The following is a 27312-nucleotide window of genomic DNA, read 5'->3' as shown; positions in this document are numbered from 1 at the left end:
TGTACGGCTCATCCTATATATCTGTGCAGCTCTGAAAATGAGGTATGCACACCAATGATGTCTTCCCAAGTGGCACTGTATGTGTCACGAGTGTGGCGCCATTGAGTCAAATATGGTCTACATGAGTTCAACCCAGTGGCGTACCAACTCTTTCGCGAGTGGGGGGGGGGGCAAACCTCCCTCACCCATCTGTGGAGATTATATATATCAGGAGAAAACTTCATTGACGTGCTCGCACTTTGATATCAATTTGTATACACAGAGGCGACACGATTCGCTTTCTTAGATACCATGAAGTTCAATCACACTATAACAGGCTAATAAATTGCGCCCTTAGCCCAATTTCTGCGTCCAAACCGATTCCTCAGGCTCATCGGCTCGCAATAGTTTCGACAGAGCAGCCGTGACGATATATCCTTTTTGAAGAAAATTATTTTCCAGAAGCAGCAGATGCTTAGACCTGTTTTTAAAGTTTGTTTGTTCCTATCTGTAACTTCATAAACAGTAGTAACAGCAGAATAAAAGCATGAACAAGTGATGTAATAATATAGGGCCCCTGTTCAGCGTTTGCCTCCTCTGCAATACTACAGCACAAGACGCGAAGGCGTAGCATCAACGACCCGCACTGCAAAGAGCCCCGAAGAAAAAACAACACAGAAGAAATTTTGGCAAAGTTTCACAATGTTGTAACACTGCTTCATAACACTTTTATTCTTGCGTAAGAACATAATTGAGTGATTACTGTTGTCATGCAAAACTTCACCTTACTTATTCGTTTTCCCAGCGTGCAGCTAGAGTGATCACTATTAAAAGAGCAGGGGGGGGGGGTGCTCAGCTTCCTTAACTTTTCTCACTGGGGGACTCGTGCCCCACTTGCCCCCCGCTGATTTGCCTATGGTTCAACTTCTTTCGTGCCTTGCTTTCAGAAAGTTTTGAACTTGGATGCAGTCTACACGCAAAGGTTTCTTTTACATTCTTACGAATGGATCATGAAAGCCGAGCAATATTCAATTTCATGTAATTATCAAACAAAAAAGTTACTAGGGTCCAGAGTCAGTGCGGCCCCTTGCCATAAAAATCTAGATTGGACAGTGCTACTGGCATGTTGAAAATATCAGTAGTTGCATCATGTTTGCTAACCATCAGGTACATGTGCAATCTGTTAAAATTGTCTATAGGGAGGTGAGACACTTACAAGCCCTAAAGCTCTCTCAAGGTTTCTTCAAGGGAGATGCAGGTGCGAAATTACCCGATTTTCGCGCACACGGCACTTTGCTCTGTGGCATCGCTGCCTCTTGAAATTTTTCGGGCCTGTAAGCCTAACTCTCTTCCCCCAGAGCCCGATTCGGCAGCACTGCATTCTCGCTAAATATACAACAAATCATTTCTCGACTGCATTAGAGCATGGCGAGGAGGCCTTCAAAGTCACGTGGTATGATAGAAGCACTGCCACCGGTCGCAAGCATTCCGCCGCACAGCCTTGAGCGAGCGCTCTTTCTTCATTCTCCTCCTTTTGCTCAGACATCGACAAACACAACCGCCTGAGTTACTTTTTCTCTGCCATGGATGCCGGAGAGAAACCAGACTTTCATTCACGGAAGGTCATGACGAGGCACCAGTACAACAAAAAAAGCCCCATTCGCAAGCGCTGAGTTCTGGTGGCGGGAGGTTCGTCTGCTGCTAGGCCTAGCGGCGGCAGCGGAGACGCACCTGATATCGATTGTTTGAGTGTCATGCATAACGTCGATGACTACGTCATTGCTTCAAAGCAAAAAACAAAGATGTTTGAAGATAAAAGCAACCGTCGGGACGAACGCGAAAGCATAGTCTGCAAAAAATTAACAAAATGAGCTATAAAAAAAAATGAAAGCAGATTTGAAAAGAAAAGCTCAAACTTTATAACTGGTGAAAGTTCGATTGAGCCTTTACAAATATCTGAAGAATAAGTTTTCAGAGGAGCAGCTCCCCTTCATTGATGAACTGTAACAACAACACTGATTTATAACCAGTTTGGCCTACATCAAATACTAATCCTTTATCGTTGAACATTCACCCTTCACACTGATTTCGTGCATATATTTTAGCAAGTTAAGAACAAGTCTTAAAACAATAATGAATGCCAACGTTTTGCAGGCCATTCTCATCGCTAGCAACGCGAGATGGCATAAAGTTTAAAAAAACACCTCTTGTAAGTTACTACACAAGAATGGCACACAACAGATATTAAAGTGTTTACATCACTTGAAGCAGTTGCATATGCATGACTATTGTTACTTTTAATTTTGTCATATGTAATGCTAGAGATGAAAATTCATCTTTTTCACCAATTTCTCAAAATGTTTCAACTAATAGTACATATTGTCGCGGTACAACGCGAATAAAACACAGATACACCTTGGGACGACGAAAGCAGCGTGTCCTCAACAGCTCAGTCACAAGATTGTCCTTTTTCAGCCTCGAGAGAAGCTAGAGGCCCACTACCTCGTGGCCACTAAATGCCCCATCATCGTTATCGTCCACATGTAGACACGCGTCATTTGCCTCTCTCCCAAAGAGCATCGCCCCGATGCGCAGTCTGTAATGCAGTTTTTTTTCTAAATTAAAGTATCATGCAATCACTCGCTGACGTAGGGTTTCATGCCGACTACGTGAACGAGTTCAGGATGGTGCTGGCGACGCCTTGTACTATACGAACAGTCGGGAACAACTTCGTAAGTGACATCGCTCAGTCGTCGCACAACTAGGTACGGTCCAAAGTATCTTCTTAAGAGTTTTTCGGAAAGTCCTCGTTTTCGTATGGGCGTCCAAACCCATACTTTGTCGCCAGTTTGGTAGACGACTGTTCTGCAGTGAGCATTGTAGCGGCCTGCATCGTAGTCTTGCTGCTGGCTGATCCGTAAACGTGCAAGTTGCCTAGCTTCTTCTGCGCGTTCTGTAAACGTGTCGGCGTCCGGGACGATGTCGTCGCCTTCGTGCGGTAACATTGCATCTAACATGGTTCGTACTTCCCGTCCATGAACGAGGCTGAAAGGTGTCATGCGGGTCGTTTCTCGCTTGGCCGTGTTGTATGCAAACGTTATGTAAGGCAAGATTGTATCCCAATTTTTGTGTTCGACGTCAACGTACATCGAAAGCATGTCTTCAATGGTTTTGTTTAGACGCTCTGTGAGCCCGTTCGTTTGTGGGTGGTATGCGGTGGCTTACGATGCGTTGTTCCACTCAGCATCAAAACATGGTCCAAAAGAGCTGCTGTAAATGCGGTTCCTCTGTCTGTGATTACGACGGTTGGTGCACCATGCCTCAGTACAATATTCTCGATAAAAAATCTTGCCACCTCCGCTGCTGTACCTCTCTGGATAGCCTTTGTCTCGGCATAACGGGTCAAATAATCCGTCGCGACGATAACCCATCGGTTGCCTGCAGTAGAAGTAGGGAGTGGGCCCAAAATGTCCATGCCGATCTGGTGGAATGGAGTCATTGGGAACTGTACGGGTTGCAGGAGGCCAGCTGGTTTAGTTGGCGGTGACTTGCGTCGCTGGCAGTCGAGACAGGTACGAACGTGGTGCTTCACGGCTGTGGTTAGTCTTGGCCAGTAATACCTTTGCTGTACCCTGGCCAACGTTCTTGTGTAACCCAAGTGGCCAGAGGTAACCTCGTTGTGGCATGCTTTCAGTACTTCGGTGCGAAGGGCTGCTGGGATGACGAGCAGATAGGCAGATACCGTCGACGAAAAATTTCTTTTATAGAGTACTCCGCCATGTAAACAAAATGATGACAACGCTCTTGCGAAAACTCTTGGCGCCTTCCGAGATCTGCCATCCAAGTAGGTAATTAAGCCAAGCAACTCAGCGTCGTCTCGTTGTTGCTGCGCAATGGTGGTCGTGTCGAGGACACCGAGAAATGATGCTTCCTCCTCCTCGGGTAGGGTTGCCGACTCAATGGGTGAACGGGACAAACAGTCGGCGTCCATATGTCGCTTCCCTGACTTATGTACGACTGCCATGTCGAATTCCTGCAGCCTGAGACTCCAACGCGCTAATCGGCTGGTAGGGTCTTAAAGATTAGTTAACCAACACAGTGAGTGGTGGTCGCTAATTACTTTGAAGGGGCGGCCATATAAATACGGACGAAATTTCGTAACCGCCCATACCACGGCGAGACATTCCTTCTCAGTCGTGGAGTAATTAGCCTCAGCACGTGTTAACGTTCTGCTTGCGTAAGCGATTACCCTTTCTGCGCCATCTTGCTGCTGCACAAGCACAGCTCCCAGACCAACATTGCTAGCATCGGTGTGACGCATCGTAGGGGCTGTCACGTCGAAGTGGGCAAGGACTGGGGGTGTTTGTAGTCGCTGGCGAAGATCGTTAAAAGCAGCTTCCTCTTCGTTATTCCACTCAAAGGTGACATCTTCTCTTGTTAGGCGAGTTAGTGGTGATGCTATGCGTGCGAAGTCCGCGATAAATCGTCGATAATACGCGCAGAGGCCGAGAAAGCGTCTGACAGCCTTTTTATCGGTCGGCATAGGGAACTGTTCTACGGCTGCGATTTTTTTCAGGATCGGGACGAATACCAGCATGACTGACAACATGACCAAGAAATCGCAGCTCTTCGTAGCAAAAGTGGCACTTCTCAGGCTTCAACGTCAAGCCCGCGGACTGTATGGCTCGTAAGACCACCTCAAGTCTTTCAAGGTGCTCGTCAAACGTCGCGGAAAACACTATGACGCCGTCCAGATATACTAAGCATGTTTTCCACTTCAACCCAGAAAGCACGGTATCCATGAGTCTTTGAAAGGTAGCAGGGGCTGAGCACAAACCGAATGGCAAGACCTTAAATTCATATAACCCATCTGGTGTCACAAAAGCGGTCTTCTCGCGGTCTCTCGGGTCCACCTCGATTTGCCAATATCCACTCCGCAAGTCCATTGAAGAGAAGTATCGAGCATGTCGAAGTCTGTCGAGAGAGTTGTCTATACGCGGTAGTGGATATACGTCTTTCTTGGTCACCTGATTTAGCTTCCGGTAATCCACACAGAAGCGCAGGCTGCCGTCCTTTTTCTTAACGAGGACTACAGGCGACGCCCAGGGGCTCTGTGAAGGCTGAATGACGTCATCTTCAAGCATTCTGTCTACCTGCTGTTGTATCGCTTCACGTTCTTTGGGAGCCACGCGATAAGGGTTCTGGTGAATAGGTCTCGCCGTTTCCTCGGTAATTATTCGATGCCTGGTTAGAGGCGTGCGGCCAACTCTTGATGTTGTCGAAAAGCAGTCTTGAAATTTGGCCAGTAACTCAAGGAGTCTGCGTCGGTCGTCTTTTGGCAAAGTAATGCTAACGTCCAGAACAGGCGCTGAATCAAGATTTAGCGACTCGTCGACTACCGCCAAGCAGCCTTCGGCATCTATGACATCGTCGAAGTAAGCGACAGCCGTGCCTTTAGGAAGATGCCGGCGCTCAGCACTAAAATTGGTCAGCAGCAAGTCCGTGCGTCCAGCAGCAACTCTGACGATACCTCGTGCGATAGAAATACCGTGGGTGAAGAGCAGCGAGCTTATTCGGTCCGCAACTCCTTCGGCGTCAAACTGAGCAGCGGTGGCCACAGAAACAAGCGTGCATGACCTCGGAGGGAGAACCACATCGTCATCAGTAAGACGCAGTTGGTTTGGTCGCGCCTCTGGGGAATTGGGTAAGCCCGAACTGTTGCAAAACGTAATCAAGCTCTCTGGTATGTTGATGACGGCACCATATTCCCGTAAAAAGTCCATGCCGAGAATCACGTCTCTGCAGCATGCGGCGATAACGACGAACGACGCAGTGAAAGAAGAACCTCCGATGTCAATTCTTGCGGTACATCTTCCCGAGGGCATCAATAACTGGCCTCCTGCTGTTCTTATATGAGGGCCCGTCCACGGCGTCTTCACTTTTCTGAGGCTGTCGGCGAGGTCCTGACTGATAATAGAGAAGTTGGCACCAGTGTCGACTAAAGCTGTCACTTTCTGGCCGTCGAGAAGAACACTAAGGTCAGCAGTCACAATTTCATCGTTTTCACGGCTTATCGGCTGTATGGCGTCGTGCTGTGGGGGCTTCTTGTCGTTATCTTTATGGCCTGCAACCTTGCCCCCGGAGGTCGCCGCTCTCAGTTTCCCCGGCGCGGGCTAGGTGACCTTCTTGTATTAAGGTTCGCATAGGTGCGGTGGTGCGACAAAGGCGAACGCGCGGGGGACGGAGAGCGGGACTGACGTCTCGGACCTGGTGGTACGGCGTCGGCATAGCGGGTGGTGGACGTCGGAGAGCGGCAGCGTAGCTCATAGGACGCTGCTGAGCATCAGGACTAGCCGTAGACAACGCTTGGTGGATTTCATCGCGTACGACTTCAGCGATCGATGCGATGGGATTTTCAGCAACAGGATTCCGCAACTTCTGCAGTTCCTCGCGAACTATCTCCCTAATCAAGTCTCGCAAGCAGCTCTGACCCTCAGACGTCATGGCGATAGCATTGATTGGGACATTGCAGGACATGCGGTCATATTGCCTGCAGCGTTGATGAAGGGCTTGCTCGATAGCCGTAGCCTCCTTAATGAAGTCAACCACGGTAGTCGGAGGGTTGCGCAGTAGCCCGGCAAAAAGCTGCTCCTTGACACCGCGCATGAGGTAACTCAACTTTTTATCTTCCGTCATGTGCGGGTTAGCTCGTTGAAAAAGACGAGTCATGTCCTCGGCAAACATTGCAACGGTTTCGTTGGGTTTTTGAACCCGTAGCTCCAATAACTGCTGCGCACGGTCCCTTCTATCGATATTGGCGAAGGTATCGACAAACTTCTCTCGAAAGTCGGGCCAAGCTGACAGATTGCCTTCTCTATTCTCATACCAAGTACGAGCACCGTCGTCAAGGTAGAAATAGGCGCGTGAAAGCTTTTCCTGTTCCGACCAATGATTTACCTTGGCAACCCGCTCATAGTGGTCAAGCCAGTCGTGAACGTCTTCATGGGCACCGCCACTAAAGCGATCGGGAACGAGGGGTTGAAAGAGGGTCACCTGAGATGGGTGCGTCGAAAAGCTGCCTTGGGGCACCTGTTGCGAGCTTGCGTTGGCCATTGGTTGAGCTGTGCGGTGCCTAGCAGGTTCCGGCGAGTGAGTCAGCTCTGGCGCGAGGCCTCGCAACCGTCGACTGGAGCAATGCACCGGTGTTTCTACTGGTGACAATGCGTTTGGACTCGATGAGCGGCTCCCAGCGGGCGTGTGGAGCATCAGACAGGGTTGCGGCCCAGCGCCTCCACCAGTGTCGCGGTACAACGCGAATAAAACACAGATACACCTTGGGAGGACGAAAGCAGCGTGTCCTCAACAGCTCAGTCACAAGATCGTCTTTTTTCAGCCTCGAGAGAAGCTAGAGGCCCACTACCTCGTGCCCACTAAATGCCCCATCATCGTTATCGTCCACATGTAGACACGCGTCAATATGTTACCATATGCTCTCGAAAAATTACTACCATGTAATTACAAAAGCTATAGTTTTTGTAATCGCATAGCTTTAGTAATTTTGTAATATATCTGCCTAATTATATATGCTATACCTTTTATAATTAGAGATATGCCTGAAATATGCATTTCTTATTACTCCAAGAGATACTGAACAAAAATTGCAAAAACTGATTAAACCTTGAAATTCCACTAGGAAGATGCGACTGCTCCTATAAAAGAAGTTTATTTCTTATATTTTTGAACAGTTCGTTGGATTTTTGATAGATTGTGAGGGCACGGCAGCGGCTAGCGAGGGCAAGCAGTGACGTCGAACTCACCAAGGCATACCAATGATGCACGTGTTCTTGTCCTCCTCTTCCTTTTCTCCACCCATCCTTTCGCTTCACTTTATCCCTTACATAAAAGCTCTGGCGCTGTGCCCCAGCCGGAAGCATTGTTCGCTGCTGTTGCTCTTCGTACCTGTTCTAGGAACCTAATTGGAAGATGAGCGAGTGGAGAGGAGCGGGGGTGATGGCTTGCATTGTTGGTTTGCCAGTTTCGGGCGAGTTTGACGTCACCAAACGTCTAAATCCTCTAGCTCTAGCTCACAGCGCAGCCAGTAGACGCAACAGCTCGTGAAAAACGCATAAAATTTATTATTTCCCGTAGTTCCTGCTTGGAATTAAAGTTGTCTCTATCAATTTCATGATCCAATATATATATTTTAGCTGAGAATATTGGAGGCAAAAATTTTGTTCAGTATTCCTTCAAGAGTAGATGCTACTTGAAAAATGCAAGTTGTTTTCTAAAATTATAATCTTCATTTTTCCTTGGTTTTACAAGTTTAGGTTTTCTACTATCATGACAAAAGAGAAATAAAGGTTGTAATTAAACTCAAAGTAGGTTAAAATCACTTTTAAAAATAACAAGGTGGCTGTTAAAAACTAAAATGAGTGCATTGTCTAGAGTCCCTTGCATATCGTCACCTGGCTGCTTGCCAACACATTTCCGATGAGGAGTTCAGCAAAGCCAGATGCTCAAAATAAACAAGATAACCAACTTTTAGGATGAAATAAATCATTTCAAAAAGCATTTCGTTACATTATTGAGGTTTGATTTTCATGTTTAAAATGCACCTTTCTCAATATGCAACTTTGTGTAATTTCTTGAGTTTCAACAGTATGATTTCGTTAGGGTGAAACTTATCCCACACATACCTTAATATGTGGAGAGTGCAATTATTTTATCTATGACCTCATGTTCCTTATATAATTACTATGAACTTAAAGTAACCATTAGTACAGGCTGAGCACTTCAAGATTTTTCAAAGTACATTTTTTTGTTAATTGAAATGTCTTACACACTTTTTAGTTATTTGCATGTACACTCAATGGGTAGCAATATTAGCCAATAATTGGTCATAACCATAAAAGCTGAGTGCCAGAAAAAGTGTATCCAAATAGAGGTATATTTTACATGTTGTCATGATACATAACGAAAATTATGCAACTTATTATCATACTGATTATATATTTGAAATCAATAAAGACGTATGTAAGCAGAAAAAAAATTCATTGCCCTGGGCTGCAGATTAAAGAAATTTTCTTCAAGTAGCATAACCCATTATGTGCGATGGCAACCATGAGAAAGACAGGACATCATCCTGATCTTGCAAAGTTGTGTTACTTCGCATGTAAAAAAAAAGTTTATTTCAAAGCCTGGACTGCCACCTCAAAAAAAAAAAAAAAAAGCTGCAACAAGCATATCTCATATGGTGTTGATGACTGCTTCAACCTCCTCCTTGGTCAACATGTGGTAGCCCTTCTCCTTTGTGACATTAGCAACCTAAAACATGACAAGAGACACATGTCAACTTTTTCTTACTGAAAATGATGTCTGAGGCAGGTTCTAATTTATATAGTTTCAAAAGTAGTAATGTTGAGGAGCCCCTGAAAAAGGTGTGAAATGTGTCTTATATATTGTCTATCATGACCAATTTTTTTCAGTGCAACCTTTCTCAATTCATCTTGCACCTAGATGATCCAATGCCACCACTGCTAAGCCCCTACAGTTTTGATCTTATAATCAGTGAAAGGATAGAAGAAAAAGTGCAGCATGTCGAGCAATGTTGTGGACTCCCTGCTACACATATGCCGTTATTATAACAGGGTCACAGGATAAAGAAAGGTGCAACTACGAGAAGTTTACTTATATGCTTTTCAAAAAGTGCTGCACAATCACACGACTGCATGAAGTACTAGATTAAAGATAACCTAAATACAGTGATCCGTTGCTTAGTTGTCCTGCCAAACAAAAAATGAACATACGTTTACTACAGCACTACAGATGCACTAACCTTTACATTTCATGAGTTGACCATGTTCGCTATTTTGTCTATTTAAAACACTATTTTTTTTAATTCTTAAAACTAGTTGCAGGGCAGGCTACAGTGGCTTTTTTGAGAGTAACTGCTATGATTTAAAGCAAAAGAACCAAACAACAAAATATTGTTACGAGGCAGAGGGCATGGCTCCGCCGTCGTAGACGAATCGATGAAGAGGAAGCGGCAGCTGAACGCAGTTGTCCACGATAGTCACGATGGCATGCGGCACAGCAACACTTTGGGTCAGAACCACATCTACTAATGGAGACACTATGTAGTCCCCGTCAGGAAGAGCTGATGATATCATTAAGGCCACAAACGTGGTGGCTTGCGGTGACAGCCGAACATAATCAACAGCGCACAAGCGGTGTGACAGTGAGGACGGCACAGCCCCAAGTAGGAGAACGCCGGTTGCACAGTCGATGAGAGCGGCATGAGTGGACAAGAAATTCAATCCAAGAATCAGGTCATTGGGGCTCTGCTCAATAACTGCAAAGAGAACAGATGTGGGGTGATCGGTGATTGAGATGCGTGCCGTGCACATTCCTGTGATGGCAAGACTTCTTCCGTGAGCGACACGAATAATGCCAGGAGCAGCCGGTGTGCGAACTTTCTTCAGGCAACGACGAAGCCGAGCACTCATCACAGAAATATGCACCCCAGTGTCAATAAGTGCAGAAACAGTCAGGTCGTCAACGTTGACGTCGATCAAATTTCGTCCTGTCGGCAGTACAAGGAGAGGATTTGAGGTTGTTATCGAGGGTGCAGCTTCACCTCTAAGATCTGCACCGCTCAGTTTCCCTGATGAGAATTGAGCGGGGAGGTCGGGCGTCGTCGTAGAGGAGAAGGGGACGACGGGCGACGTCCAGGCGGCGAACTAGACTGATGACATCGAGGCGACGGTGACCGGCTATCAGGGGTATCGGAGGCGTTGGAATCGAAGGGTGGAAGGCGGCGGTAGTTGTCGGGGATCGGCGCAAGAGGCTGGAAAAGGCGGTAGCTGTCGCTGCAGCGAACAGTGTTGTACTGTGTTCGGGACGAAGACCAATTGTTGTGGCAATACCGTGCGATGTGCCCTGTGCGGCGGCAGTTAAAGCATATCGGCCGATCATCTGCAGTTCACCATTCAGCCGGATTGCAAGAGCGTGGATAAGACTGTTCCTGGGGCGGTGACCGAGGGCGAGGCGGCGACATTGAACGGAAGCCAATTGGTCGAGACTGAGCAACAGCGCAGACATCGAAGCCCAAATTGCTGAGTTCTTCTCGCACAATCGAATGTACCAAGCAAGCCTGAAATACTTGCGACTCAACGCGGCCGTTGGTTGGAAGAGCAGGTGCAATTGCTTTGATTTCCCGCCGGACGATGCGCGTAATTTCAGACGCCGGTGAAGACTGCTAACGGGAGGTCAGTCCATCTTCGCAGGAGGACGTCGCAGCAGTGTTCAGCAGTCGAGTGAATGATTTTGAAATACGCCTGCTTTTGGCCAATTCAAAACGCCGGCATTCCTTAATAATTTCCTCGACGGTCGCGCAGTTCCGGCACATTAGCAGGTTGAACGCATCGTCCGCTATCTCTTTGATGACGTGGCCAACCTTATCAGACTCCGACATATCGTTGTCCACTTTACGACATAGAGCCAGCACGTCCTGTATATACGAGATATGCAGCTCTGTGGACGTCTGAGCACGTATCGACAACTCCTTCTTTGCAGCCACCTTTCGACCGATGGGCTTCCCAAATAAGTCACGAAGCTTCTCCTTGAATGTGTCCCAACTGCCGATCTCCTCCTTATGGTTCTCGTACCAGACTTTGGCCATGCCTTTCAGGTAAAACAGCACGTTGGCCAGCATGAGAGTCGGGTCATACCGGTTGAGCGCACTGGTACGTTATAAGTAGTCAGCTATCCTGTCGTCAGCATCAACTTCGTCCGTACTGCAGAACGTTCCTGGATGCTTCAGATGCGTCAGCACATATGTGGGTGGGGCCGGTGGAGGCATTGCCATGGATGGTGCAGGGGTTGCTGAGGCCGATGGAGAGGTGGCCGTTGGATCAGTCCTGTGTTCCATCACGGAAACTCCGATTTGACGGCCACTGCAGAGCTCCGTTGTATGGCGATTCGTTACCCAGCAGCTCCACCAATTTGTTACGGGGATCACAAATACACGGAAGAGAGAAACGAGTGTATTTGCAATATTTACAGGTAGGTGTGACACCCCAGGGCTGGTAGCATCTCGCGCTTCGAGTTCGCTTTCTCTTCATCGATTCGTCTACGACGGCGGAGCCATGCGCACTGCCTCATAACAATATACCGTAATTACTCGAATCTAACGCGCACCTTTTTTCCGGTTAGGCGAGTTCATAAATCGCATGCGCGTTAGAATCGAGTACGAACAAAAAAATTACGGTCAATCTATTGCCATCGGCAAATTCAAAATGGCCGCCCCCTACGTGCGTCGGCCATTTCTGCCTGTGTGTTTCCCATGTGCGGCACTTCGTACGTGTGCTGAGGAGTTCGTCATCTAGTAGTGCATTAGCATCGACGGCGTGGAAGGGCCGACTCCAAAAACTCGAGTGCACCACGATGCCGCTTTTAAAAGAAAAGTCATCCCGTGTGCAGAAACGGACGGAAATCGGGCCGCATCGCGGTCGTACGGAGTTCCCGAAACAAGCGTGCGGGACCGGCGGAAACAAAAGCAGAAGATTGTCGACAGCAAAGCTTCACGCAAAGGCTTCAGTGGACCACAGCAGGGTCGGTTTCCGCAAATTAAAGAGCTGCTCGGCGAGTATGTGCTTAAGCAGCAAGCGGCACAGCGGCCCGTGACGACAGAACTGCTCCAAGAGCGGGCTATGCAATTAGTCTTAGAAAAAGGTCTAATGCGGAACCAGTTTAAAGCGAGCAGGTGCTGGCTAAGTAACTTTATGAAGAGGAAAGGCTTTTCCCTCCGAAGGAGAACATGCATATTCGAAAAGTTTTGCGGAGGAGTACGATGAAAAGCTTCACAGTTTTCAGAGGTTTGTCCTAAACTTGCGGCGCAACAACGGCTACCTGCTTGGGCAAATCGGGAATGCCTATCAGACGCCTCTTTACTTCGACATGCCTGGCACCACAACCGTCGAGAAGAAGGGGGCGAAGCAAGTTCGCGTGCTGACATCGGTCCACGGTAAAACTACAGTGACGGCAATGCTCTGTTACATGTCAGATGGGCACAATCTTCGCCCGCACCTCATATTTAAATGCAAGACGCTCCCGAAAGGAGTCGTTTTTTCGAGTGGTGTGATCGTGCGGGCCAGCGAGAAAAATGGGTGCGCGTTGCAATCGATGTCTTACGTTTTTTTTTTTTTTTTCGCGGTGGAAATCGGGTGCGCGCTACAATCGAGGGCGCGGTAGAAACGAGTAAATACGGTAGCTTTGCAGCTAAACAGCAGCACACACACGAATGTGCAAGAGACAGCAGCAGTGTACAATTATTTACAATAAAAAATTTACAATAATTTGTACAAATTCCGCATATGCAGCCAAGTAACCGAGCATACGCAAGCACACACAAACAGTTTTCTTAACGTGTGGGCTATGAAATTCACTGTGTAAGGGCACGTTGAGAGACACCTACCTCTACGTTTGTTGAGTTGAGCTTTTCCTCCATGACTTGCTTGAGTATAGTGAGGGCATTCGTGGTCGCCTCATTCAATGTCATTGTCTAAAAAGTAAACCATGCAAAAACAAAGTCCTGTAATGCCGCTTTTTTTAGCCAGGGTATCCATTACCATATATTATAAAATTTAAAGCACCAATTCTGATTTTTAGTAAAGGTACCACACAGCATAACTAATCTGAATGAAACCTTCAACCAGGCTGCAACACCAAAAAAAAAAAAACTCCCCATTCAGAAAGTACTTAGTACTATAGAGTTTTAAGGTACCATGTATTTGTTGTTCTAGAGGGAAATTTTGGAATTGCAGCATGCTGTAGCTGAGGAAACACTATGACTTATTTCTGACTGACTGTGCACTATTTCGATGCTTTGCAGTGTTCCTTAACAGCATGCAAGAAAGACAGCATTACATTCACAATTAGCTAAAACATTTGCACACCTACATGCACAAAAGTAATTACACTGTATAGTAGCTTTCACAAACAGGCAACCTATCGTGGATTTTTCCCCGGCAAAATTTAGCGAGAGCAGCTGTCACATTATCTGAAGCATCTCATTGCTGGATGGAGCACACATCTGGAACTGCTTATATAATTAGTCATTCAGCTTTGGCACAAGTGTACTTGTTTTTCAGTAATTGTAATTATTTGTATGATGTGTCTGTATTTACTTATTGAGCGCCCCTAACCAGGGTACATGAGCATAACTAAAATATGGCCCTACTTGCAGAAATGTGCTATGGCTAGCCACAAAATGCCTTCACCAACAGTTACTATGGCAGGGAGCCATAAAGTTCTTACATATATAAACCGGAATATAAATCGAGATATTTTCAATAAAATATTGACCTAAAGCCGCCCCTTGTCTTATATAGCGGTGTCTAGCCGAAAGTGCGCCGCTGTCTGGCAACATGTGGCTTGCATGTGCTTGAGAAGTCAGATGCGGCCACAACCGCATGCAAATCCAATCGCACGCTGTTTTTTTTTTTCTCTGTGTTTTCTTTGTGTTCGTGATTTGCTTCCGATCTGTTCAAAGTTTTCGCTCCGCTTGAGATTGCGCTGCATTTTTAGTGGTATTTTTTTTTCGTTCACTCAATATGAGTAGCGGTATGAGGAGGCAGTACTCAGCTGCATTTAAACTAAATGATGTTGAGTTCGCAGAAGCGAACAGGAATATGGCTGCTCAGCGCCACATTGGTGTATCGGAAAAAAAGCGTGCGCTATTGGAGGGCGCAGAAAGAAAAGCTGCGAATGTGCAATCCTCGAAAAATGTTGTTTCGTGGTGAAGTGCCGTTCATCCGCAGCTGGAGGATAAGCTAGCGCACTTTGTGCGGGAAGTTCATGCGCGCTCGCTGCCAGTGACCATGGATACCATTCGCAAGAAAGCCGTGGAACTCGTTCGAGAAGCTGGGTTCACGAGAGAAGAGTTTCGTGCACCAAACTCCTGGGTGCATCGATTTATGCGACGCAAAGGATTTTTTCTCCGGCCGCGCACATCCATCTGTCAGAAGTTGGCCGAGGAGTTTGAGGACAAGCTTATAAACTTTCAGCGCTTCGGGAACCGGTTTAGGGAGCAGAACGACTACATGATGGAGCAATTTGGCAATGCCGATTAGATCCCCGTGTGGTTTGCCATGCCTTCGTCGACCTCGATCACGCAGCACGGCGCCAAGGATGCGAAGCTCTTGTCCACTGGCAACGAGCACTCGCGCTTCACCGTCATGCTGGCATGCACGGCAGATGTTAGATCAAACGCAAGACAATGCTGAAGGAAGTGTTCCCGCCCGGTGTTGTCGTTCGTGTCAACAAAAAGAGATACATGGACGAGGCCATGATGCTCGAATGGATAAGAGTAGTGTGGAACCGTCGGGCAGGTGCACTGCTGAGTCTTCGCAGCATGCTGGTGTTGGATGCGTTTCGTGGTCACTTAACCGACGCTGTGAAACGTGCACTTCGCGATGGGAAAACGGACCTCGCTGTGATACCAGGTGGTATGACGTCCACCCTCCAGCCGCTTGACATTGTGCTGAACAAGCCGTTCAAGGACCAAGTGCGGCTGGAGTACCAAGAGTGAATGTCCGGCGACAACCCAGACACCGACGGACCACCTACAGAGGCCTCCGCTTGCGACTGTTTGTGGCTGGGTGCTTTCCGCCTGGCGATCCTTGCCAGATTCCATGGTAGAAAAGGCTTTAAAGAAATGTTGCTTCAGCAACTCGCTGGATGGCACGGAGGGAGAGGCACTGGGGGAGGCGGCCAGCGACAAACTCTCGTCTTCAGAAGACAGTGGGGCTTCGTCTGAAGAATAGGAACAGTTGCGATGGTGGTTGAGGGGAGCTCCGCAATCGGGATGCAGTGCACCCAACTCGCAAATTAATGTCATTCGGCAGTTTTGGGTTGTTGTTTTTTTTCTTTTTCGGTAACCTGAACTATGGGGGTCGACCTATATTCCCACTCGACCTATAGTCCGGTTTATACGGTAGATTCCTGCTAACAAAAATGTCCATGTTGTATGTTGATATGTGCAGCACAGTTCCCTATTGTGCATGGGAGAATGCAAAATTATTGATGTACATATGGTAGTAGATGTGTAAGTAGCTTGCCTTGTGGTACTTCTCCTGAAGTGCTTGCTGGGCACCCTCAGAACCTGAACCAATTGCCTTTGCATTGTACTGAACATAAGTGCCAGAGGGGTCCATGTGATACCTGCCAAAGAATAAGAAAACATTACTATTGTTTTAGAGAAATGCCTCATGCCTTTTAAAAAATCCCTGTGAAAGAATAACTTTACACAGCTTATGTATTACCATAAGTAAAAAATTCCAGGCCAGTGCAGAAGGTGCAGCACAGTTACAGCGAGAGCTAGAAGAGCATCCTTTCATAGCCTTTTCAAAACACTGATTAAATAACTACTGCAAGCACACTTACTTGATGCCTACTACGGCATTAATAATAAAAATTTTAGGGTAGTAGGCCACCACTCACTATGCTATTTTTCGTCATTCTTTTGAGAAGCGTGGTATTTGCTAAACACTTTCAAGGACTTTTGTGCCAATTGTTAATGCAGTGGCTGATGATGATAAGGAACTATGCCTGAAGTGGGTATGTGCCACAGTTAATAGCTGAACACAAGCTTTTGTAATGGGTTGGAACATTGGACGACCCGCTCATTACCCTATTCGCGTTGTGCGACGACTGCTTGTTTTTTTGCTGTTTTAAAACGCCTTCTAAGTCATATTAACACGATTGCTTTCCCAACATGAAGTCTGCCTAAGGCAAGTTTGCCAACAAGTCTCAAGCACCGAGTGGCTCAGTGGTAGAATACTGGGCTGGCACCCAGTAGACCCGGGTTAGAGCCCCATTGTGTCAATGATAATAGGTTTCTTTTTTTTTTCTAATTTCGCACGATGTGGTTACGAACATCGGCGGCGGTGGACAACTATGGCGCTGAGCGAGACCCGAATTGTGATCTCATAACGGCTTTCGCTGTCAAAGAATGAGTAATGTTATCGGGTTACAACATCTTGAGGCAAATGAGCGAGTCACGTGACTTGCAAAAGTGCTTAATTCGACTTTGCTCAATGCCTGAACAGCATTTGCCTGAACAGCATTTGCTTGAACAGCATTTGCATGCATGCAGCAATACTACCACACAGCACAAATGCCATTATGCAGTGTGCCGACTTATGCACGTACAGTTCGTACAATATCCAAAATGTGGCACATGCACTAAGGTGAGAGACATACCAAGCTTTAATCACAGTAAAATCAAGGAATATAGAGTTCTACTACTGCTTTAATAAACACCTGTATGCTTAGTCATATTTAGTTTCATATCACCGTAATTACTCGAATCTAACTTGCACCTTTTTTCCGGTTAAGCGAGTTCATAAATCGCATGCGCGTTAGAATCAAGTACGAAAAAAAAAAAAATGAATACGGTCATTCTATTGCCATCGGCATTTCCAAGATAGCCGCCCCCTACGTGCATCAGCATGGTGCGTCGGCCATTTCTGCCTATGTGTTTCCCATGTGCAGCACTTCGTACGTGTGCTGAGGAGTTCGTCATCTTGTAGTGCATTAGCATCGACGGCATGGAAGGGCCAACTCCAAAAACTCGAGTGCACCACGATGCCGCTTTTAAAAGAAAAGTCATCGCGTGTGCAGAAACGGACGGAAATCGGGTCGCATCACGGTCGTTCGGAGTTCCCGAAACGTGCGTGCAGGACCAGCGGAAACAAAAGCAGAAGATTGTCGACAGCAAAGCTTCACGCAAAGGCTTCAGTGGACCACAGCAGGGTCGGTTTCCGCAAATTGAAGAGCGTCTCGGCGAGTACATATGTGCTTGAGCAGTGAGCGGCAAAACGGGCCGTGACGACAGAACTGCTCCAAGTACGGGGTATGCAGTTAGCCTTAGAAAAAGGGCTAATGCGGAGCCAGTTTTAAGCGGGCAGGTGCTGGCTAACTAACTTTATGAAGAGGAAAGGTTTTTCCCTCCGAAGGCGAACGGACATATGCAAAAAGTTTCCGGAGGAGTACGATGAAAAGCTTCACAGTTTTCAGAGGTTCGTCCTAAACTTGCGGCACAACAACGGCTACCTGCTTGGGCAAATCGGGAATGCCGATCAGACGCCTCTTTACTTCGACATGCCTGGCACCACAAACGTCGAGAAGAAGGGGGCGAACAAGTTCGCGTGCTGACATCGGTCCACGGTAAAACTACAGAGACAGCAGTGCTCTGTTACACGTCAGATGGACACAAGCTTCCCCCGTACCTCATATTTAAATGGAAGTCGCTCCCGAAAGTAGTCACTTTTTCGAGTGGTGTGACCATGCGGGCCTACGAGAAAAATGGGTGCGCGTCACAATCGATGTCTTACTTTTTTTTTTCTGTCGTGGAAACCGGGTGCGCGTTACAATCAAGGGCGCGGTAGAATCGAGTAAATACGGTAGCTTCAGTAGAAAAATGCAGGTATTATCAATTCATAATACACATCCCATGTATACAAGTGAAACTTAATTTAACTAAGTGATGACCACATCCAAATTACTTTGTGAAATATGGAGGTTCCTAATATTGAGAAAAAACTTTTTCATTTCAGTCTTTTCAAAAGACATCCAAAAGCCCTTTCAGCATTTGTTTTGCCACAAAACTACACCTGCTCATTCCGCAAAGGTAGCTCATGGATGGCCATGTTGCCCGGACATGGGATGGTTTTATACCTGGCCTAGCTATCAGACCAGGTAGTTTGCTGTGATAGGCCACCGATTGCAATGCCACGGCAAACGATTTAGCGACTGTGTGTGAAGACTAAGCGAGAAATTTCGGAGGAGACAACCAGTCTTACATGTCATGTAAACCATGAAGTAATGATAGCAACCACCACTGCCCCTAGCAGAATTTGGTGAATAGGAGCACCACATACACACCAGCTGTGCAGGGTGCAGCTTAGATTTTCATAAAAATACACTACATAACCTCATTATAATGAAGTCACATCTGACACAAAAACACCTTCATTTTGTCCGAAAATTTCTAATGTATTGCTGATAAGCTTGTTCCTTATTTATTTCGTTATATCTGTTATGTTTGTTATTCAGAGACGTTAGTGTAAAGCTAGGGCTCCAACTAGGGTGTCTAGATGTTTGCATGCAAAAGCGCTAGAGCAGACGGTTGAAGAAAAACCAGTCTGTGCCAAAATAAGAAGGAAATCGTTGCTCATTCACACAATCTTTTGAGAAAAACTTCGTTAAATCAGGTTTAGTGGCCAAGTTTATTCATAAATTAAGACTGAATTCTATGACTACTTGCCAAGAAATTAAACTTTTTCTTTAGGTCGGGACTTCATAAAATCGTGTTTCGTTAGACTGGGTTTTAACTGTATTGTTAAAGCATTCCTCTGAAAAAGTCAGTGCAATAAGTAACAAAACAAATAATCTTTTCATTTGCACCCTCTAGCATAATACGTCAGAGGAGTAAGCAGACATGTTAATCACAGCTAAATTATGCATAAGCTGAGTTCAATATGCCAACCCAAAATAAAGGTTATGAGGAACGCTGTAGCGGCATGCCTCAGATCGCTTCTAATGATTTGAGCTCCTTTGAAGAGGCAGCCAAATCACTCTGCACAAGAAGTTTTGTATAACCCTTCCATCTGAATGTACCTGCTGCTGCAGAGAATTTGAACAGCGATCTCTCATTAGAGGAGAGCCACATAATTAACGAACCACCACAGTGGGTGGTACTCACAGTTGTGGGCCCTTGGCATCAATGCCAGCAAAGAGGATTGCCACACCAAATGGTCGACTCATGGCATTACCATCATCATCACTGTCACCAAACTGGATGGCCAAGTTTGAAACAGCCAGGGCCACACTTTCCACTTGCATCTTTTCGTTGTAGAGAAACCAGTGGTTCTGAGGCAGGGGAAAAAAGGGCAGAAAAGCAGCATTCACAAGTCAATTTGCAACAACATCCCTCACAATGATGTAAATATATGTGGCCACGAACAAGTAATAATTGGTCAATGCCACACATTTACAGCACCATATGTATGTTTGATAAAGACCCCAACTTTTCAACTCTTTCTCTCTTTTTTTTTTTTTCCCCATCAGGTGCCATCAGCCTGCAGGAATACAAAGAATTTTCTTTTCCACTACAATTACTATCTTTTTATGATTTGTTTAGACTAGTGCATCAAGTATCGCTTGCAAGATCATATGTGCGGTAAATTTTGGTTTTACTTTGCAGGTGACTTCCTTTTGCTGCACTTGCAAAGCCCAAGCTCTACCCGATTTCTAATCTTTAAAAAGAGGACAGCTTGATACACGCTTGCTTACAGGCAACGGGGTGTGATTACAGTTGCTCACAAGTGCAGGGTTTTTTTGGAAATCAGTAAATCTAATTTTCTCCTGCAAAAATGTGGGGAAGGAGTGTTAATGCACTGATTGGGTGGTGAAAGGTCTTGTATACCTGCGACATTCATCTCCAACGATTCTCGGAGTGAACATCAAGCTTAAGGAGAACCATTTTTATAGTGCCTTTTCATTTTGATAATATATGCTTTATTAGAGCAGTATTGTGCGGTGAAGTTCTGCGTAGAACTGGGCAAAACTGCTCTTTAGACCTATGAAATTATCAAAAATGCTTACGGTAGTGATGCCATGAACTAGTAAAGTGTTTCTAAATAAAAAAACTGTTTCATGATAAAAGGGAGTAAGTTGAAAATGAGCAATAGTCAGGACGCCCTTAAACGGCAAAAAAACATGACATTGCACTGAGTCACGCCACCTCTGCTGTCAACTTTCTGACCAAACATGGCATTACACAGCTTCTCCAGCCACCCTACAGCTCAGATGTACCTAGTTAATAACTTCTACATCTTCCCTCAACCGAAAAAGGTCATCAAGGGCAGCAACAAGGCTAGGTCCAAGCCATTCAAGAGGTCGTAACGAAGGAGCTAAAGACAGGCCACTTGTCATGCCGCATTCCACAACCAATGTAAGGAGTATATATTACTTTTTTTTTTCCCTCAAAGTAAATGCAACCAAAAACCTATTGCACACACATATGGAGCCTATGATTTTATTATTTCCATGTAAAAAGGTAACATGATTGGCTGCAGAATAATGAAAAATATTATTTCACACTAATTTCAATTAAACACAGAAATGGACAAGAAACAGGATATTGCTTCATTTCCTTTCTTGGAATGTAATATAGAGTGCCTTGGAATTATGGAATGTCAACTGGACACACTAGTAGACAGATTATCATAATTTGAGCCTGAAGGGAATATATGAATTAAGCTGCTCTGCAAGTGTGTTTCAATCATGAGAACTGGAAAAAAATTGTTGCCTTTGGGGTCTACAAAAACTGATTGCCTCTTGGTAATGAAAGGATGTGTGGTTAATATATGGTTACTAGAAGAAGTTTCTTACTCCTTTGGTTTTTATGACGCATGAAAAGTTTCCTTTTGCTTGCTAAGATAGACAACGATTGCACAATGGGTGTATTTTCTAGTTTCTCTGCTGCAGGTGACTCGAGCACCATTTCTTTTGACTTGGACAACTGCCAAAATGCCTAAGCAAAATCGGATTGATTGATGGGCAGCCACTGAGATGAGGTACAACCTGAATTTCGGCAGAGTAGCAACTTCTTCGAAGTGTGTGCAGCATGGAAATTCTGATTCGGATAAATGTTAGTATAATATGCACATTTCTCAGAGCATGTGAAACATATTTATTCTGGTCTGCATACTCATATTCAACATAACCTACTTTCATATTATCTTTATTGTTAATAAGTAGTGCATCTATATCTAAGGAAAACATTATTTCTGTCACTTTGTTATAAAATGAGGGTAGATTTCATGCGACAGCTATTTCTGCAAAAATTAAATCTGCAATAAATAAAATTGATACTGTGGAGTCCACTACTGTGTCTCTCATAATCATATGGTGGTTTTGGCATGTTAAACCCCACATATCAATCAATACTGTGGAGTTGCACTTGGCAAAAAATTTGAACCTCAGTCAGTTAAAAGCCAATTGGTTATGTGTGTTTTCTAATTGATCAGTTTGTATAAGTCCAAAACAGAGTTATGGCGAGCTAATGCATTGCCGTTACATCTTCATGACATTCTCCTTCTTCACACCATTTAACTTTACTAAAAAACAAACTTATCATGCAGTCATGCTCCTAATGTTTTCTGTTTTTTGTATGCCCTAAGCATGTCAAAACCAACTAATTGTTTGACTCTAGCTGAAAGCAATAAGATTCAGGGCAGCAGCATATTTATAGACTTACAAGTGATAAAATTTGTACCTTCTGTTCGTCAGATATACCAGGTTAACTGCAATAAAAAAGTGCATAAGTTGGAAGGAAGTAAAAAAAAGAGACAGTGCAGGCTTCATGAATCGCAAAAGATGGCCTGGTATCATTTGCAGTGATTCCACAGGCCCAAGCTATTTTGGAGCAGTTGTCTATAGACTCAAATGCAAAGCCCCTAAAAGAAGTGCAGCCTTCAAAATGCATGAACAATAAAAAATAATAAGTGATGTGTGGTGTTCAGTGGCATAATCAGGATAGCAGACAGTGTCTGCTGACATTTTTTTGACCCCTACAATATGCATAGTATATATTGCCCGTACGAAAAGTGGTAGTGAAACTGTGTTTCTAGTCACAAGTGTGTGCATGTGTGAAGGAGGTGATGATAAATTTACCTAGGCACAACTATTGTAATATTCGAAGCACTTATTAAAGAGAGCCAGATGTATAGCAGCACACTATTATCAACTGAAAATAACTCATTCAGTAACCTATTAAACTAAAGCTATTTTTCAACATGCCAGCAGCTGTTACAGTCATTCGAACAGTACTAAAAAATAAGGTAAACTATATATGGCATAAAAATTTAAAAGAGCTTGGCTTGCAGTTCTCACCTGAGCCTCCACTCGTGCCCGGTCAACCATAGTTCTTGAATCGGCCATCAAACCACTGACAGCACACCCTTAAAAGAAACAAACCATAACAACCCAAAGCACCTTGTGATACCTGTGATCAAAGACTTTGGTAACTGATAACACGAAAAGGTAAAAAAAGTTATCACATGCACCACAGCCTAGGTCTTGAACTCAGATTCCACATTGCTCAATGCTAACAAAACATGTGAACTGCTTGAAAATGAGAAAAACATAGGAAACAAATTATTGTGGTATCGACTTGGGCGTCTAGACAAATTCCACTTGGAGAGCAGGAGCACTCAAAATCATGCTGAAAGTGCTCTCATCAGAGCCGGCGTGTTTCAGTGGTCACACAGGTGCAGGGGCACTGTCATCCATTGGTAGAGCGACGCTGCTTTTGCTGCACCGAGAGCAGCCAGGACTAGTTTGTAGTGCTCTCGCCTGAAAAGCGGAGTATGTACAGTACGACGAGTCATGTAGCCTCGGAATGTTACACTCCCCAAATTTTTCTTCATCTGGCAAGTGCGGCGGAAATGGTGGTAACCATGCGTATTTTGACACTACTGTTTTGTACAGGTGGCGACGATGACAGCTGGATGTCTGCTGAATGCGCCATTGCAAGGACATACTATGAATTAGGATAATTAAGAACATGTGACTGATTGATTTCACTTGTATTTTGCTGCTACCCCACAGAGAATATGCCGTGGTTTGGAATGTTTCAATCACATAGTCTCCCCACTCGTCACTCTTTCACCTGCTCCCTGAGAGCGTGCCGCATTCCGGTGGCAGTGCTCTGCCTCCCAGCTCCTCAGTGCACCACCCCTCAACTCCTATTCTCTCAATGGAACTCACCACAAGACACTACGTCTAAGGAACACCAAGTGAATGCTGGAACAGCGGCCCCGAAACAGACAAAAGACACAACTGGGTGCCAAGCGAAGGACCAAGAGCTCTAGTTTAATCAATACAAACATAGGTGCCTAAGGCATCACGTTGAAGATACTACGCTAGGTGCACGCCAGAATGGCGGCCCCGAAGTTTACGAAAGATGCAGCAAGGTGGCAAGTGAAGGACGAACAGCACTAATTTAATTAACACATTATATTATGGAATGAATGGTTGATATGGCTGTACCCTTTAGATCGGGCGGCGGCTAACGCCACCTAGCCTTAACACTTCGTGAACTACAAACTAGATTAATCTTTTTTTCCCCTTAAAATAGTGAAGTTGAGGACTGGTACTTTGCAGTGAAGGGTTTAATTTTCACTCGTGCCTTGACTTCGTATACAACGGAATGGCGCCTCCTGCGGGCAAGAAAACATGCTCCTAAACCGGGACCTAAACTAATATACCACAATTATGATAGATGATTTGAACTAACGTGATCTTAGCCGCCATGCTGGAGACTTAGCAATATCAGAAAGGAGCAGCTGTTATGTTTGGCAGGGTGGTTCTATGGCAAGTTCTGGCACACGCACAAGCAGCATGGTAAGGCTCCAGTACAGTGGGATACTGTGTGTCTGACGTCATGTGCAGAGCACTTATAAGGGGCGTAAGATTTCAAGCGAAATGGGCAGGCCACACGGAACACTTCGATTGGGTGCGTGTTTCTCAATACTCAGATTACCGCATAACCTTTCCAGAATAAACTTTCCAAAAGGAGGGCGAGTTGCGGGTTGCTTGTTTGCGAACCATTTATTTCGCACTATGTTTATCTATATAGCGTTGCAACTACTCATACGCGTAGTATAATCAGGTCATTTCCACTACTGAATGGCCAAACGTGACAGATCCAGCAAATGAAAGGCGCTGCCTACCAATGTGGTCGTCGATCTCGACGATCTTTTCTATTGTGGTAGGTTCCATGAGCGGCGACGTCACTCGCTTCTCGACGGCCAGAACAACGCCTTCGGAGGTTTGTATGCCGATGGCTGTAGAGCCGAGCTGAAAGCACAGTGCACGTTATGGCGTTACTTCATTTTGTGCTCACGAGCTTTTACTCACCTTGATTGCTTCAATCGCGTATTCGACTTGAAATAACCTTCCCTCTGGTGAGAACGTGTTGACGCCTCGATCGTATTCTGAGCGTGTCATGAACATCTAAGAGACGAGGAAAGAGAGCGTCAAGGTCTTGGAGTCTTCGCAAGTCTGCCATTACGGTCAGAGATAGAACAACACATTTGGAAAGGTACTCTACAAAGCAGGGCATTATTACGCTCTCTTGATTTCTGCTACTACGAAGAATGCTAGAAATTCGCGTTCGCTAAACAGCGAGGATGACATGCAACTCTTAACGCCGGCCGAGACAACTTCCTGATATTCAGTTCACGAGCAGCCAGCAAGCTGCCGCTGCCAACTTAATACATCGAGCGATGCTTAAACATTACGTTCCACGTGAAAAATATGCGCTTACTTTCGTTAACGCTTGTCAAATCACCGATAAACTCCAAAACACAACCCGCCGCAACCCAACTTGCAAGCTCGTGCGGTGTGACTGTGCGTCGCCTGGACGCCAAAGTCTGATAAAATTGTACTAAAGTAAATGTACAATTCCACAAAAAATAAATAAATAAGTTTTGTGATAATCAAAACCTTAAAATGAACACAAATTTTAGTTTAAAAGATTTTAATTGAGCAGACGAGGCTTGAAAAGAAAATGACTTCTTTAGCTACCAGTGTTGACAAACGAGCTGGCTATGAGTCTTACTCAGTCACGACAAGCCAAGTCAGGTCAAGTCATTCGAGAGCTCGTTGCCTTGTTTGAAGTGCGTGGTCGACTTGTGCTCTTTCGGCCGCGTTATTAGCGGCTTTGTTTTCTTACAGTTATTTTTCTAAATTTAGTGGAGCTTTTATACATGCGACATTTTATCAAGTAACCTTCAGTAGTAATTAATGCGAGTACCATCGCCTAAGCACAATGCACCGAGCTCAACTTCGCGGCATGTGACAGCACCATTGAAGATACCTGCTGTGCACGAATCCCACGTCTTCTTTGTTAATTAAGGCTTGGGATAATGTGATCAAGTTTTCAATCTGAGGTGCTCCTTGCCGTGCTCAGCGCCCCGTGATGAAGTTAAGGCGAATATGACTGCGCTTGAACTCCCGCTTCAAGCGGTCGAGGTCGCGTGGGCCGTGATATTGAGGAAAAAACTTCTGAGGGTCCAGATATTAGAACATGGTTCCGATGATGACATTTAAGTATGCGAGGCAACTGTGAGCCCGTTACTTACTCCTCATACTCATTAGTTTAAGTCTGAGGAACCAGCGACCACGTAAAAAATTTTGGAAAGTTGAAACTGCTTGTTGAAAGGGGTGTAGCTGCTTTTCGTCTGAACCAAACCTTGTGCTTAGAGATGGCTAATTGCAGTTTGATCTTACTGATTTCAAGTAAAATCAACGCTGTACTTTCCTCCCGGGGCCACTTCGTGTAAATTGTTTTTACAGCAGAGTGCGTCTACTCTGATGGGTTCAACGCATAGAGCCGATCTTCTGCCTTACAAAGAACGAAAGTGCACCGATGCTTTTCCGAGGACCGTGTAAGGCTTGAAGGCATCAAGAACAATGCTCTTGCGTTCTCAGTAGTCCATTGCAGCTGTTGTCAAAATACTAACATAATATTCAGTAAGCACTCGCCTGCGTCTCATCTGATGCTATAGGCCCGTGTGCTCATATTTGGGTGCACGTTAAAAACCCCAGGTGGTCGGAATTTCCGGAGCCCTCCACTATGGTGTCTCCAGGGACGGCGCCAGGGGGGGGCAAGGGTGGGCTGGAGCCCCCCCAAAATTCTCGCCTGCCCCCCCCCCCCCCCCCCCCCCTATGCCCGGAAGCATATATTGAAAACCTAGTAGGAGCAGAGCTTGCTTGCCCCCCCAGTAAAAACATCCTGGCGCCGCCCCTGGGTGTCTCTAATAATCATATGGCGGTTTTAGGGTATCAATCAATCAGTTTTTGCTACAGTGTCAGGTGCGTCTCCTGTGATCCGTCCCAGTTGGCCTAGCTAGGTTTCCTTGTTTTGTAAAGGCCCATGCCAGGAACATCGATGCTATAATGTCAGCTTCAATCACACATCTCAATGTAATTATTGTGCAGAAGAAAATTAAGAGCATTTCAGTGAACCACCTCTATTTCACATTAATAAAGGCTTTCTTTTGCTAAAACTATTTGATCCATTTTATTGCAACCAATGCGATGCGTTATCTATATAGATGGACTTTGGAGGACCCAGGCAGCTTTCACAAAGACGTTTCACTTTACAACACGCAGGTGCCAGCTTACATGTAGTATTTTGTCATGGGTTGATTCTCAGCTTCACGCTGTAAACACTTACATATTGAAAGTTAGTTACATGAT

General features: G+C 45.4%; 1 protein-coding gene across 1 annotated transcript; it reads right to left on the bottom strand.

The window, feature by feature from the left end:
• Positions 1 to 9121: 9121 nt before the first annotated feature.
• On the bottom strand, positions 9122 to 25498 carry Prosalpha5 (proteasome alpha5 subunit). Its single transcript, XM_037426182.2, has 8 exons — positions 25376 to 25498; positions 24967 to 25062; positions 24780 to 24906; positions 22939 to 23006; positions 19745 to 19911; positions 16098 to 16200; positions 13454 to 13540; positions 9122 to 9303 (listed from the first exon to the last, which is right to left on the bottom strand). The coding sequence occupies exons 2-8, from the start codon at positions 25060 to 25062 to the stop codon at positions 9226 to 9228; spliced, it is 726 nt and encodes a 241-aa protein (XP_037282079.1). The 5' UTR covers positions 25376 to 25498; the 3' UTR covers positions 9122 to 9225.
• Between the last annotated feature and the right edge of the window lie 1814 nt (positions 25499 to 27312).

This window comes from Rhipicephalus microplus, chromosome 5 (genome assembly GCF_043290135.1).
Source record: "Rhipicephalus microplus isolate Deutch F79 chromosome 5, USDA_Rmic, whole genome shotgun sequence".
Classification (NCBI taxonomy): Eukaryota; Metazoa; Arthropoda; class Arachnida; order Ixodida; family Ixodidae; genus Rhipicephalus; species Rhipicephalus microplus.
This window is presented reverse-complemented; position numbering and strand designations above follow the sequence as displayed.